General features: G+C 36.6%; 1 protein-coding gene across 1 annotated transcript in view; it reads left to right on the plus strand.

The window, feature by feature from the left end:
• The first annotated feature begins 1,031 nt into the window (after positions 1 to 1,031).
• The window catches only part of LOC115211897 (mitochondrial import receptor subunit TOM70), a 33,763-nt gene continuing 17,874 nt past the window's right edge, over positions 1,032 to 16,920 (plus strand). The window contains exons 1-2 of the mRNA XM_029780642.2: positions 1,032 to 1,551; positions 7,780 to 7,953. Coding sequence (XP_029636502.1) covers positions 1,291 to 1,551; positions 7,780 to 7,953 — 435 coding nt within the window. The 5' untranslated portion in view covers positions 1,032 to 1,290. The remainder of the gene's footprint in view (positions 1,552 to 7,779; positions 7,954 to 16,920) is intronic.

Genomic DNA, 16,920 nt, shown 5'->3' on the forward strand with positions numbered 1-16,920 from the left:
TATGACCCTAGTATCGATCTATTGCATTTCAATCTGTTTTAGGGTTAGGGGTGGAGGGAAGGGTATCTTTTTATTCAGAAATGTAAATAAATCTTTAACGAGGGACATATTCATACAGCACAGAATGTTTTCTCCTCAATAGACGTCATTGATTGGTTGAATTTGAAGAAAAAAAAAACTATCTTAAACAGAAAAATATGGTATAATAAAAATTTTGAAAATGTATGATTTTTTCAAGCACCTCCATCCCCACTACACACACACACACACCTTGTTTATAATTTTAAAATATTGGAGAGCCTGAAAAGGTCATTGCTGGATTTAACAAGTGATTTTAAAAAAGTATGTAAAAGAATTTATTTAAAAAAATACTTTTCTATTAGTAAATAAGTTTTTTTGTTACGCGCACGCACGGACTCACTTGGTATGGGGGTGAAGGTTTAATAATTTAAATCAGTTTTTGTTTCTTAAATCCTAGCAATGGGTCACCCTTGGGCTAAACAAAATGTGCTTATGGGGAGAAAAATATTGAAAAGCATCAATACACGTTATCAGAGTGACGAAGAGACGAGGAAGGTACCTGGTGGTCGTAGGACATGTTAGAAACACCAGTTAAATCCTTCTTAAATCACCCACCTTTCCGTCTGAAAATATTTTCAAAATATTTTTCTTTCGAAATGGCTTCTTCCATCATTTTTAAGTGTGTAGTGCAAAAAGATTGACGAAAATCGGTCCGGAGAAGAGATGAAAAATAATTATAAATTTTCAAAAATTTTATTCCTAAAACCCTTCCCCTCAGCATTTACGACGTCCGTGATGAAATAAAAATTGGGAAAATCCAACTTTGTGGGCGTCCTGATCCGAAATTCCACCTATTAAATATCAAAGTCCCTATCAAACTTAAGGCTTCAAATTTACAACAGAAAGTGATTTCTGGGCAGTAAGCTAACGAAACGTCAACTATGCACTGTTCCTGCTCATTACAGCAATAATTAGTACATAAATAGTAAATTATAGCTATGTTGATTGTTCTAGTGCTTACGGTCAAAAGTCGTTGGGCCTGACACCGCAAATCCTAATTGAAATATTTTGAAGCTAAATATATTTTAATTGTATCTGTGTATAACTGCTCTGACCGAATTGTAGGTTTTATCTTCGTTCTTTTACATTTAATTGCGAGACTACAAGCAAATAGAAAACGTAGTGAGCATGTGTAACTCATGCCAAGACATGCACAACGAGATTCTCATACAGAATGAGAGTGGTAGATAGGCACGTGTGTTGGCTGTCATGGCGCTGAAGAAAGTCAATCTTCGTCTTGATATGTTACATGAAGTTGTACGAAAGCAATTTGAAGGGCTGTCCAAATGGCAAATAGCCTTGTTACTTGGAGCCCCGGTCACGCTAGGTCTGGCTGGTTTAGTGTATTACAATAAGAAAGGAAAACACGTGAAAAGTGCCAAGAACAACAACGACCTGAAAATAAACAACTACGCTACATCTCCCAAAACAGAGACCTCGAAGAAAGATACTCCCAAGAAATCAAATGAGGTTTGTGTACTTCTTTTCCCATTACGTAAACAATATCTAATTTTGGTAGTGAGTTTTGTTTAGCTTTCTCTGTTAAGTAGCACATATGGCTTTGTAAGGAAATTGTAACGAACCATTTTTCACAATCGTTATTCATTTGGTTTTCTAAATATGCAAATTACGAATTATTTTGTTAGCGATAGTGGTAACACGTCTGCGAGTGATAAAATTATATATATATATGTGTGTGTATACATTCTTGAAATATTCAATCGATAGTAAAGATATCCCCCAAGTGTCACTCATACATATTTCTGGTGGTTAACGAGTTTTTTTTGTTTCGTTTTCTCCTTTTCCCCCCAATATACACAATTAGCAATGTTTTAATCAGTAATCTGTGACTTGACCTCGACAAGAGTTTCGTGTGACCTCTGTTCTGGAGCAGATTTAATTATTCACATTGTATTTTACTTTATCTCTAGCGTCTTAAGACTATAAAAGATTAATTTCGAAGTTCACAGTAACTATTCTTAAACACGGTCTTTAACGAAATTGGGTTGTTAAGCGCCAGGCCGACAGCAGGGTATGATTTGAAAGATTTGGCTGCTATTTCTAGCAGTTTTGTAAACAAAACAGCATTTCTTCCCTAAGCTATTTCATATTCTTGATACAAATATCTAAGTAAAATCTCTTGAAACGATAGTTATCTATTAATACGTTTACTTTTATACCGTACAACTAAACTGAAAGCAAAATATTTCTTGGAATGAATCGAAACAGAACTATTGAATGTGATTGGGAGTACTTCAGAAGAAATAGGTACACAATCTTTTTGTTTCAAAAATCTAATAGTTTGAAATAAATAATGATTAAAAAAATAAGATGCAATATGCAGCAACCTTAAGTTATGCGATGAAACTATCTGTAATTCAGTAATTTTTTAAGATAGTGTCAATGCATGTGCGTCTCTCAAGGGCATGAGCGACGAAAGTGAAACGAAATTATTACAGCCAGAAACGAAACCGAAAAAACAGACTGGAAACACCGGAAGATTTTACTCTGGCACTGGCGAGCGAAATTGATAGAGTTGTGTTTCGATAGCTTTCATGTTTTAGTGAAGTTCTATGTCAAGGCATGTGATAATGTCCATTATTGCTTTGGCTTGGTTGTGCTGAATAAACCGACAAGTTAGGTATATTTAATTGAATCTGACAGGTGGTTCATAAAAAATTTTCCCAATAGAAACAGGTTTATCAATCATATATATAACCGTTTCAGAGAATGTGAAAGCCATTATGTTAATTTCTTGAAATGTCACAACAGATCGTGTGTGAATGAGGGTGGGGGAACTGAATAAATTATTAATCGATAGAATAGTATGGAATTTAGTCAGTGGGATATTGTAGCAATTATATTTTTCAAGTAGATTTTAATTACTAGCCTTTTGTTCAACACTGGTTAATAGGCACAATTTAACCCAAATAGTCATATTAGTAGAAGGCTAATGTTTTCAGTTTGTAAGCATTCTGTCATTTAAATACTATTCTTGAAAATTTGTTGAATCTATTTTGCAGCGTCGTCAAAAAATCGCGAATGTTTTTTAGTCGGTGCTAAATATAAGAACAATTTACGTGTCGTACAATATGTTGTTTTACTTGGGACAAGTTTACTTTCATAGAACGCTTGTAGTCGATTGTATCAAAATCTGAAAGATGAATCAATGGAAAATCCAAAAGCTTCAAGCAGCAAAGAATTTTTTTGATTTTCTGTCGTCTATATACTTTGCTATCTTGGTTTTTGCAAACGAAGATTAGATTACTCTGAAATATTGTGCAAATCTATTAAAAACACCAGCATGACAAGGGCGCGTTGTAGTCATCCAATGTTTTAGAATATTGATGTAAGTTATAAGAATGTAATAATTATGGAAATGCCATTGGCATAAGTAATAAGTGCTATTTGCTTTCTTTGCATTTTTGAATTTTGCTCTGATCAAATGAAATCTGTTGATCTTGCTCGTTTTGAGAGTTTGGATTTCAAATATAAGATGAAATTTTGCAAATATATTTTTTTCAAAGATTACACTAATTATCTTTACTAAGTTCTTTAGAAGATCCTTCTCCTCGTGGAAAACGCACACTAAATAACTTTTGTCATTAATAAACTGATGTTTGGAACATACCATGAAATTTTGATGAAAAATATCAGGCATGGCTGAGTGGTTAAGAAGCTTGATTCCCAACCACACAGTTTCATATTCTGCTCCACTGCACGGGACATTGAGCATGTGTCTTTTACTATAGCTTTGGGCAAATCAAAGCTTTGTGACTGGATTTGGTAGACAGAAACTGAAAGAAGTTAATTTTGTAAACATAGGCGCAGGAGTGGCTGTGTGGTAAGTAACTTGCTTACCAACCACATGGTTCCGGGTTCAGTCCCACTGCGTGGCACCTTGGGCAAGTGTCTTCTACTATAGCCTCGGGCTGACCAATGCCTTGTGAGTGGATTTGGTAGACGGAAACTGAAAGAAGCCTGTCGGATATATATATATATGTGTGTGTGTGTGTATGTGTGCGTGTATGTCTGTGTGTCTGTGTTTGTCCCCCTAGCATTGCTTGACAACCGATGCTGGTGTGTTTACGTCCCCGTCACTTAGCGGTTCGGCAAAAGAGACCGATAGAATAAGTACTGGGCTTACAAAGAATAAGTCCCGGGGTTGATTTGCTCGACTAAAGGCGGTGCTCCAGCATGGCCGCAGTCAAATGACTGAAACAAGTAAAAGAGTATATAGCAATGTCTTTCGTTTTCAGTCTTCTGTGAAAGCATATCCAACAACAGGGAAATATTACCTTATTTAACAAAAAGGGCATCCACAAAATCCATCTGATCCATGCAAGCATGAAAAAATGGACATTAATAATTGTGTGTAGTGTTTATGACCACTTTAACATGGGTGTTCTCTGGTATTTTAACCTCAGGAAGACATCTCCAACTGATTTATTCAGTGTGCCCTTACACTCAATATTCATTGCAAGTGAGACCACCAGATCATGAGATTTCGATCTTATTGGATCACTTCAGTGGTGGACACTCGTTTGCCAGGTATGGCATTAGTGTGACCACACTTGCAGTATATAGAATACAGTGTCATGCAATCACTGATCTTGTAACTAGCAAACTAGTATCCACCAAACCCACCTCACTGACCATCACTCAGAGCACACTCTCTCCCAAATTACCTCTATTGCAACCCAACTATACCTCTTGTCTTTATCTCACAACCTGACTTTATACCTCTAGGGTATTCTCTTGCCTTTCTTTTCCTTGTTGCACTCATTCACTGTCTCTATTGCCTCCTCATCTACACTGCTTTCATGACATTCACACTCTGTTCTGTCTATTCTGCCTGTCTCTGGTATCCTACAGCAGCTATTTCTTGTCCCTCTGCTTCTTTTTCTCTCACTGCCATCTCATCACCCCTTCTTATTTTTCCCCTTCCAGCCTACATGTATGTACCCCCTCACCTCTCTTTCCTTTGAATCTGGATTTCTCTCCAGCCTAGACTACAGCTTCCTTCCCATCTATCTCTCACATTCTGATGTTTTCCGTATAATGTTGGATAACCCTAGACCCCACCTCCATACACAACCTACCCTATCACTTTTTCAACTTTATTTCTACCTTTTTATGTCTGGTGCTAATCCCTTGTTGTTTGCTGTACTTGCTCATCCTCTTTTACTATCCTTCATTCTCACTGAGATCACCCACAATCTCTTCTGTTCTTCCACAGCTGTAGCGGACACTTTGCAAGGTATGACTTAATCATCACTAGTGCTGGTTCCACAAAAATGTGCCTAATACACCCTTAAGTGACTCGCATTAAGAAGGACATCCGATCATTGAAACTTTGCCAAAGTAGACATTAATGCATAAAGTAGTCTTCTGATTTGTCAGACCCTGTCAAACTATCCACCCCTATCCCTTCTTGTCTTGTCTTGAGACAGCATTCACCCGGGGTGGGTTGAGCTGGCTTCATTCATCCTCAATGCTGCATCTCTCACAAACGCCGACCAAACCTGGCAATTTGAGGTTAACGACCACGTGATCTCCAACCACTCCTTATTCCAGCGGTGAATGCCGTAGATATTGGGGCCTAGGTTGGGTTCCAGATCAGCCTTGACTGTCATCAGCCAGGTTTTTCGTTGCCCACCACATCGCTTTCACCAACCCTGAAGGGGAGCTGGGGCAATTGCTTCGTAGATGAATTCTCCTGGTTGATGTCGGAGGGCATGACCCAGCCAATGCAGACGTCTCGTTAGGATGACTTGTCGGAGGGAGGTGATTTTGCACTGGTGTCACACCGAATTGTTGGAGACAAAGTGGTGCCATTAGACACGAAGGCTGCGGTGTAGACAGAGGTAATCGAAGGATTCTAGTCACTTAATATCTTCCACCCTCATCGGCCATGACTTGCTGCCATAAAGGAGAACCGTTCACACTAGTGCTTGGTAGATCCGTACTTTGGTGGTGCATTGGATCTCAAATCTTGACCAGAGTCGTGCATTGAGTTGGTTGAAGGCTTGGCAGGCGAGGTCGATTTGTGTTTTAATGTCAGCCTCACCTTGACCTGTAGCTGTAATGATGGCGCCAAGGTATTTGAAACTCTTAACCTCTTCAAGAATATCACCATTGAGGACAATGGGTGTTTTGTCTGGTGGGGCGAAGCCGGCTGTGAGGATTTTGGTATTCGAAGCATTGACTTTCATACCAATCTGTGATGCAACACGCTGCAGCTCATTGATAGCAAACTGAACATCAGCAAATGTTTCGCCAAGTATCGCAATGTCATCTGCGTAGTCTAGATCCTTGATGGAAAAGTTGTGACCAACAGTGACACCGGGGAACTCCCTTAATGCATTTGTGGTGATCCAGTTGATGGCATAATTGAAAAGAGTTGGTGAAAGAACACATCCTTGCCGAATGCCAGACCGTATTTCAAAGGGTTCCAACACTTCACCGTACATGGAATCTTGTTGAGCAGTAATAAGCTTTGATAAGATTGAGAAGTTTAGGTGGGATACCATCTGCCTGCATGACCTATCCCTGAATGGAAGTGAGATGTTAAATGATAATTATGAAGGTTACAAAAAAAAAAAAAAGAATCCTGTTCATAAGAAATATAATAAAAATGTATCATATGTTGCTTTGATTCATCATCATTAGTTGATAATAATGGCTATTTAATCACTATTGTTTCATTGTCTTGATATCCGGGTGGATTTTTAATAATTTTTTCTCAGATCTTAATTCCAAAAGTTTTGTTATTAATTTTAGTCTTCATAAAATTGTATGTATGGGCAAAGCTGTACCAGGAAATAAAAACAACCATTCAATCTCTATTTACACAATGGTCCTATGTGTTTAGGAGGGGAATATTCATATATTTTGTGGTTTTTCCAAGTGTTTAAGTGACAAAGTAAATTGGCTTTCAACTGGGAATTGAAATTGCATTGCTGTCTCAGCTGGACAGATCAGAGCTTACCGCCTCTTCTAAGGTACTCTGAACAACATTCAAGCAATGTTGATCAATTACCCTTTTGATACCAACCTGCCTGATGATACAAATTTGTTTAACCCTTTTGTTACCAGCCCGGCTGGTTCTGAGTACAAATGTCTTGTTTTCATAAGTTTTGAATTAAAATCTTCCACCAAACCTTAGTCACAATTTATGTTCCTAACACGAGCTTAATGATAACTAAGTTATTTTACTAAATTCTTTGTTTTAAAGTAATTAAAAGAAACACAGAGCATCTCAAAATAAATACAGTAACGAAAGGGTTAAAGTGATCTAAATCAAAACATTCCATCAAATTTTCACTTTAATTTACATTCCAAACACCAGGTTTATAATGACAAGAGTATTTTAAGGCAACAAGGGGTTTAATGGTATGCAATGGTTGAAAGACTAAATTATTGAACTTAAACCTTGTTACAGCTACTGTGCTAATCTCCTGGGCAGTGAACATATCTTCTCTTGTATCTCTTTGCATATACTTTTATATACTAAATTTATGTGAAGAAATACAGAATTACGAATTTAACATAGACTATATTTCAAGGATTTCAACATATAATGGCTAATTTGGGCTTTACATCAGGCACCTGTTGACTTGATACCATATATATATATATATATAGTATTCACAGAATAACTGTCAGATAAGTTTGAAATTGAATTTTCTATTTCAGATGTCCAGCACAGAATCTGCTCTTAAGGCAAAAGAAGAAGGTAATGTATTTTTCAAAAGTGGTAAATACAATGAAGCAATTGAGTCATACACCAAAGCAATTTCTCTGTGTTCAGATAACAAACTGCAACTGGCTACATTTTATCAAAACAGAGCTGCTGCCTATGGTCAACTGGTAAGTGTAATCATTTTTGTCTCTTTAAATGTCTATTATCCCAGATTTTGGTTGAAAATCTTTAATTGGAATTAAAATATCATGTTCATTCATTCATTCTTATATGTGTGTATGTATCGTCATCATCATCGTTTAATGTTCGCTTTCCATGCTAGCATGGGCTGGATGATTTTGACTGAGGGCTGGCGAACCAGATGGCTGCACCAGGCTCCAATCTTGATTTGGCAGAGTTCTACAGCTGGATGCTCTTCCTAACGCCAACCACTCCGAGAGTGTAATGGGTGCTTTTTACGGGCCACCGGCATGGGGGCCAGTCAGGCGGTACTGGCAACGACCTTGCTCGAATCTTTTTACAAATGCCACCAGCACAGGTGCCAGTAAGGTGACGTTGGTAACAATCACACTCGAATGGTGCCCTTTTATGTGCCACCGGCACGGAAGCCAGTTGACTGCTCTGGCAATGATCACGCTCGGATGGTGCTCTTAGCACCCTACTAGCACAGGCACAAGTGCCAGTGAGGCGAGGCTGGTAACGATCACACTCGAATGGTGCCTTTTATGTGCCACAGGCACAGAAGCCAGTTAGCCGCTCTGTCACGATTATGCTTGTATGGAGCTCTTTGCACCCGCTAGTATGGATGCCAGTCATTGAATGTGATTTTGATTTCACTTGCCTCAACAGGTCTTCGCAAGCAGAGTTTAGTGTCCAAGGAAGGAAAAGGTACGCATAGGTGGGCTGGTTACATTCCTGGCATAGGCCACAGGTTATGGTCTCATTTGGCTTGCCGGGTCTTCTCAAGCACAGCATATTTCCAAAACTTTCGGTCGCTAGTCATTTCCTTAGTGAGGCTTTATGTTCGAAGGTCGTGCTTCACCACTTCATCCCAGGTCTTCCTGAGTTTACCTCTTCCACAGGTTCCCTCAACTGCTAGGGTGTGGTACTTTTTCACACAACCATCCTCCTCCATTCTCGCCACATGACCATACCAGTGTAGTTTTCTCTCTTGCACACCACATCTGATGCCTCTTAGGTCCAACATTTCTCTCAAGATACTTACACTCTGTCGAGTATGCACACTGACATTACACATCCATCGGATCATACTATATATTATATTTTGTGAAATTTTATTTAGTATTTTTAAATTGAATATTTCCGTGTAAGTTTGGAATAATATTCCCTCTTGTTATTATTATTATAATATATATATATATATATATGTATGTGTGTGTGTGTGTATATAATATACATATATATGTATATCAGTCTCACTGCGTGGCACCTTGGGCAAGTGTCTTCTACTATAGCCTCGGGCTGACCAAAGCCTTGTGAGTGGATTTGGTAGACGGAAACTGAAAGAAGCCCATCGTATATATGTGTGTGTTTGTGTTTGTCCCCCCAACATCACTTGACCACCGATGCTGGTGTGTTTACATCCTCGTAACTTAGCGTACTAGGCTTACAAAGAATAAGTCCTGGGGTCGATTTGCTCGACTAAAGGTGGTGCTCCAGCATGGTTGCAGTCAAATGACTGAAACAAGTAAGAGTAAAAGAGATATATAATATATATATATATATATATATCATGGATGGCTGGGAAGTGCTGCCACACCCACCATACTCCCTGATTTGGCACCAATGGATTTCCACCTCTTTCGATCTCTTTCAAATGTTATGCATGGAGTTTCGTTCAATACTGATGCAGAATTGAGATCTTGGTTGGATCAGTTTTTTGAGTCGAAATCGGGTGATTTCTACCAATGAGGTATTGAAAATCTTGTTGAATGTTGGGAAGAAGTTGTAAACAACAAGGGTGAATACATTATTGATTAATTAGTTTGTTTTTTTTTAACCTTTTATAAAATTTAAATTTTAAAAAACGGCAGGAAATTAGTTGCCAGCCTTATATATTTATATATATATATATATATATATATACAGATGTGTGCGTGTAGATGTCCTCTCCTTTACTTGGAAACAACCACAGGAAATGGAAGCTTGCAAAATCAAACAAAAAGTATATATTTGTGTGTGTGAAATTAAAAATATAAAATTATATGTAAACAATAATAATAAATAGCAATAATGTGTTTTGAATGGCACAACAATACAACAATGCACTATAACAGGGGTGGGCAAACTGCGGCCCGCCATAGGTTTTCATGCGGCCCGCCGAGAGCTTTTATGAATCCCAACTTCTATGCAGATACTTCGTAACTGTACGGTAATTCACAATATTTTCACTTGATTTTTATAAATGAGGCCCGCCAAGATTCCAAAGACGCACTGTGCGGCCCGCGATCAAAAAAGTTTGCCCACCCCTACACTATAATAACAACAGTGGGCAGTAATAACTCATGTGATTTAATCATCCATAATCTGATATAATATTTCAGAATATAAAAATTCCTTCTTCAGATATCCCTAGGGATTGATCAATCAATCTCTAGGGATATCTGAAGTAGGAATTTTTATATTCTGAAATATTATATCAGACTATGGATGATTAAATTACACCAGTTATTATAGTGCATTGTTGTACCATTCAAAACACATTACTGTTTATTATTATTGTTTACAAACAATACACAATGCTTCAAGCAAACTACAATACTCTCTTATAAAATTAGATATTTAAGTATTGTTTTACTTCTGCTTGAAATAGTGTTTTTCTACAATGACTGGCAACATGTTTTGGTGTTGGGGTTGAATGTCGTCTTGCTCATTTCCTTGTATCAAGTGACAGATCTTTTAAACAATGTTCTTTTTGTTTTGTTTGTTTTTTTTTATTAAAAAATTACCAAATTTATTGAAATAAATGAGTGAACACAGAACAACAACAAAAAGAAGTTAATATACACTATTACAATAAAGATTGTTTTTTCTCTGTCCCTTATTTGACACCATCAGAAGTTTCATTATTTGTATGTGTGTGTGCATGCATACATCTTTGTGTGAACTTCCATCATCACATAACATATTTCGTTTTTGAATTTTATGTCGTTTCTGTTTGTCTCACACTTTTTGAAAGTTTAAAATTGAGGGAAAACTTTCAAATTTGGTATATTGATGTAATTTTTCATGCTGAATCTGATCTTGTTATTCACTTGTCCCAGAAAAAGCTGCTTTAAATGTTGCAGAGGTTCAAAGTTTGATTATTTGTGATCTTTAAAAACTATTAGCTTTCTATTATTTATGCTAAAAATGAATTTCATTTCCATAATTAGCATACAAAACTACATTAATACACCTAATTTACAATCAATTGGAAAGTGTAGGCCAAACAAAAGCTCCAAAGTTTTTGTTTATGTGTTTGGAAATGACAAATATTTGCAGTCTTTTTGTCAAACCACCTGCTGCTCCGGCAGCTGGTATGCAATTCAGTCACTCACTCTATATTTTTATACTTACCCTTTCCTCCCACTCATGTTTTCATTTTTTAGTCTCCTTTTGAGTGTGACTGACATTAAACACTTTTATTGTAAGATATGTGACTGTGAATATTTGTGTGATCTAGTCTTTACCAGCGTGACTGACAAGACACACTCTGTTTTATTAGGTGTGCCTTGAACTGGCATGCAATAAGTAAAGATATCAAATGACTATTTTATTTAGATTTATTTGTCTAAAATTAGTTTATAGCTGGTATTGGTGTTGAGAATGTGCAAGAATAGGAGACATGCTGTAGCCTTGACATTAAGGTCATAAGAACCAAGGTGATATTTTGTATTATGTGAAATAAAAGGAAACAACCTCAGGGCAGCCAAAAGCCATAAAAGTCATTAACATTTAATCCTATTGTACCTAGCTTAAGTACAATGGGTATATATGTATTCACACTCACATTTCTACACACATATACATATACACACACGTGTGTGTGTGTGTGTGTGTGTGTGTGTGTGTGTGTGTGTGTGTGTGTATATATATATATATATATATACATAATTATTTAATGTTCTCCTTCCATGCTAGCATGGATTGGATGCTTTGACAGGAGCAGGCCAAGCAGGAGTCTGCATCATGCTTCTGTGTCTGTTTTTGGCATGGTTTTTACTGCTGGATGCCCTTTCTAACTCCAACCACTCTTCAGAGTTGGCTGAGTGCTTTTTACGTGGCACTTACGCGGGCAAGGTCAGTTTTGGCATGGGTTTTACAGCAGGATGCCTTTCTAAATGCGAACCACTTTACTGTGTGGACTGGGTGCTTTTTATTTTTCTTTACAGAGTTGCTTATACTGTTTGTACTATTGTTTGTATCATTGTTGGTCATTAAGGTATTGGTAGGTTGGTAGTAGCAGTGGTTGTTTTGGTTTTGGTGTTGGTGCTGGCTGTGTGGGTAGGGAAAGTTGATTTGTATGTAAAGTAACACACAAGCACTCTGCTCTTTGTGCACTGCATCTTATAGCAGAAACAGATGTAAGCTATTGAAGTTGATTATTTATGCAAAAGGTTATTGAACAAAATGGAGAATATATAATAGATTAAAATTCGTTGTTTGTATGAAAAAAAAATTACTTTTATTTCACACAAACCAAAATTACTTTCTTGCCAACCTAATATTTCCTGTTCCCTTATCACATATCTAATTTCATATTACACTCTGTACTTGCCTAATGCTTTAGAATAAAGCATATGTATATTCACTTTTATTACCAGGTTACTTGTATCACTACATAAATATTTATTTGAAATATTTTACCTCAAACTTTGTTTGTAGTGACACATATACAAACACTTGTATATGCACATACACCTACTCACACAATATGTATGTAACATAATTACAGTTTTTTTTAAATTGTTAACTCTTTGACTTTGGTAAATTACTGAGAAGTGTAATTTTTTAAATTCTCAAAATTTATTCTTAACAACAAAATTACATGCTGTATCCTGAAATTAGCAATTATGCTTTATAATTTCCATAAGCACAAAATCCGATAACCTGAGGTAGCTGTGACATAGGGGGTGGGGGTGCTTGTATAATGAATAGTATTGACATCCAACTGAACCATATCATTTTACACTAAAATCCACTTTTATAATTCATCCTTGTGAGACCAATAAACTAAATACCAAGCAAAGTACTGGGTCCATATAATCACATACACGCATATAAATATATGTTTTGTTGTCCCTTTTTGTATCACCTAGCTGTCTGGATGTTTTGCATTCTTGTCCCATTTTGTATTTTTTATGTGTGTCATCATCATCATCATCGTCGTTTAGCGTCCGTTTTCCATGCTAGCATGGGTTGGACGGTTCTACTGGGGTCTGTGAAGCCAGAAGGCTTCATCAGGCCCAGTCAAATCTGGCAGTGTTTCTATGGCTGGATGCCCTTCCTAACGCCAACCACTCCGTGAGCGTAGTGGGTGCTTTTTACGTGCCACCCGCACAGGTGCCAGACAGAGCTGGCAAACGGCCACGAACGGATGGTGCTTTTTATGTGCCACCGGCACAAGGGCCAGGCGAGGCTGGCAACGGACACGAAACGGGGCGGTGCTGGCAACGGTCGCGAAACGGAAGGTTCTCTTACATGCCACCGGCACTGGTAACACATCTGCAATTTCCATTGATCGATTTCCATTCTGATCCTCACTTGCCTCAACGGGTCTTCACAAGTAGAGTTTCGACATGCCACCGGCACTGGTAACACATCAGCATATTTCCATTGATCGATTTCCATTCTGATCCTCACTTGCCTCAACAGGTCTTCACAAGTAGAGTTTTGTGTCCCAAGAAGGGAAGGTATGCATACGTAGGCTGGCTCCATCCCAAGTAGAAGGCCACGGGTTATGGACTCACTTGTCCTGCCGGGTCTTCTGGCGCACAGCACACTTCCAGAGGACTCGGTCTCTAGTCATTTCCTCAGTGAGACCTAAAGTTCGAAGGTCGTGCTTCACCACCTCGTCCCAGGTTTTCCTGGGTCTGAGTGTGTATATATATATGGATCAAAATCAAAGAAGACTTACTCCTTTGAAAAATGGGTATAACCATCAAAATTATGATCTTAACTTGAAGAATACTTAATGGTTAATTGTTCCATTTGGTAAACAGGCCAATTACAATTTTTCCAAATTGTTTAGTACAGCAATTCAAAAATACTTTCCAAGAAACCACAGATATTACAAAATTTTTAATCAACATAAGATTAGATTGGACCATTGTCTTAATCATAATATTGCACAAATTATAGCGACTCATAATACTGAAATTTCATAAAAGTGATTACAGTTAGAATAGCGTGGTAAATTCAAAGCATAACGTCAAAATGAATAAAGAAACTCAAATAGAAGGGGACGCTAAGAAATTAAATATCACGGGAAGGGAAACAACCAAATTTAACGTAAATAATGTCAAATCAAATAGAAGTTCAGCTAGAAATAAAACAAAGATGATGTTTTCTAAAGGAGTAAATAGTAATAGAGAACTTGGTAAAAACGAATTTGATTCTACAATCAATGATCAAATTGAAACTAAATTTGACATAAATATAAAAGGCTGTCTTTGCAATTGTTCTAAACAGGAATCCTCTTATGTGAAAAATATGTGTAAAACTATAAATGTAATATATAGATGTATAGTTACATCTGAGGCTAAGGAATTCCTTTACATCAGCGGGACATCATTAATTTTCAAGAGGAGACTGGCAAATCATTTGAGTTCATTTAAGGACAAAAATAAAAGGTTCCAAACAAGTCTTAGCAAATTAATTTGGTCTTTCAAGGACTGCGACAAGGATTATACGATTAAATAGGAGTTAATTTCTACAGCAAAACCATACAGACCTGGAACCAATAAATGTGACTCATGTTTAGAAGAATTTTATTGGATTTTCACATTCAAGGATAATGTAATAAATTCTGGACAGGTGCAAGCATTGAGACGCTTGCACATGAGGAAATTTACAGTTGCCAAATGAGTAATTATCATTTAAACTATACAAGGATTTGAAATGATAGACTGAAAAGGATTATCCAGTAAGAACTCAGAATAATGCTGTTAAATGATTTGTCTGGTGTCCTAACAATTCTGCCAGCTTGTCACCTTAATACTACTAATAATATCACTTCAGCTGCAACTGTAGTACTTTTTCCCCATTGGTAGGTGACCCAAACTTGTAAAATTAGATACCTATTTCAAAGTAAAACAAAAGTAAATATAAACTCATAATCTATTAACTGCTAACCTTAAACATTGGATCATGAGAACTGTGTATCAACTAAGATTCATTGTTTTTAATTATGTACTTTCTCCTAGTCTGCCATTGTAGAGATACCAACCTTCACTTTAGAAGTTTTAGTGTTTGTTCCTTCTGTACTGCATATTTTGTTACATCTACTGGGCCTCTAGTTGTACATTTATCATATCTATGTCTGGATTGTACATGTTGCATGTATTTGTACAACAAGCCAGACATTTATCAGTAGATGAAAAACCTGGTGTACTTTTAGGATTAAGAAGATTTGCTATCAGTTGTGTTGGAGCTATTATCATTGACATAATTTCAAAGCTCTTACTCTTTAATTTCATGTTAGCATTGTTTGGGTAATTTTTTGTAATTTTCTCTACACATTTCTATCTAGTATTATTTTGTTTATAATTAAGGCAGCATGCTGGCAGAATCGTTAGCACACTGGCAAGCTGGCAAAATCATTAGTGTGCTAGATGAAATGCTTAGCAGTATTTCGCCCGGCACTGCGTTCTGAGTTCAAATTCCACCGAGGTCGACTGTGCCTTTCATCCTTTTGGGGTAAATAAAATAAGTACCAGTTGAACACGGGTCATCCCCCAAAATTACTACCCTTGTGGCAAAATTTGAAACCATTATTTTGTTTATAATTAGATTTTCCTCATGGTATTAAATTCATTGCCAATATAATTTTTGCTTTGATAAATAAGTTCTCATAATACACTGGCGTTTTTCAGTTGACTATACCCATTTCTTTTACATGAGGCATTTGTTTTCTCAGTAAAAAAGAAAATTTTAAAACTTATTTGATTTTTTTGTTGATTACTTAATGTATTTAATCTTTCTTGTAAATGGCTTCTTTTCTCCTCGATTGTTGCAAATCTTCTGCACTAATCACCCCTGTTTCATTACTCTGTTTTATGCTCTTCATGCATGTCTTACAGTCTGCTCTTTGCATGGAGAGAGAACCTCTTTGTTGCCTGCAGGATTAACAGTTCTTTGAATTTGCACTTCAAGTATGCAAATAATCAAATTCATAAAATAAAACAAATAATAGTAATCCACATTTTAGTAATTCAGAAAATGGGTGTAAAGCAATGAAAATATAATTTAATTATTCAGTCACTTTTCTGTAACTGTAAGAATGACTGGATATCAAAGTGAAACAATTGTTCATTTAATATTAGCAGATTTTTTTTATATAGAGATTTACAAATCTAAACAGATCCGAAGTATCACTAAAAACATTACATTTATGCCTTTTCTAATGGTTACCTCATTGAGTAACTAGTTTATTTCCCGTTCTCACAATCCCTCTCCATTCAATTCTTGAAAATATTCCCACTCCTAGGGATGATAGTAAATAAAATTCTTTTCAAGTCCAGTAATTAATCTGTGGTTGGAATCATTGGTTGTTTAGTGCTCACTTAGTTGTTGAAATTAAGATATTTAATCATCTGCAGTATATTGAACTATTAAATATGGATCCAACTCCTGCCAGCTTTTCAAACACAGGTATAAGAATGATTGATAATATTTCATTGCAATACAAAACTATTCATAACACATGCTTGTTAGGATATTCTCTTCACCTTTTCGCTAGTGATAACAATATTTTTGACACATTTAAAAGGCATACAATCTCTCTCAAGCAATATTGATGCTTCCTGATAATATTCAAGTATTATGTATTATGGTCCAGGGTAAAACACATTGTTCTTGTTTCTTCTCTCTGCTGTCTTGTAAACATTCTCATGAATCTGAGTTGTGTACTG

This window comes from Octopus sinensis, linkage group LG5 (genome assembly GCF_006345805.1).
Source record: "Octopus sinensis linkage group LG5, ASM634580v1, whole genome shotgun sequence".
Taxonomy (NCBI): domain Eukaryota; kingdom Metazoa; phylum Mollusca; class Cephalopoda; order Octopoda; family Octopodidae; genus Octopus; species Octopus sinensis.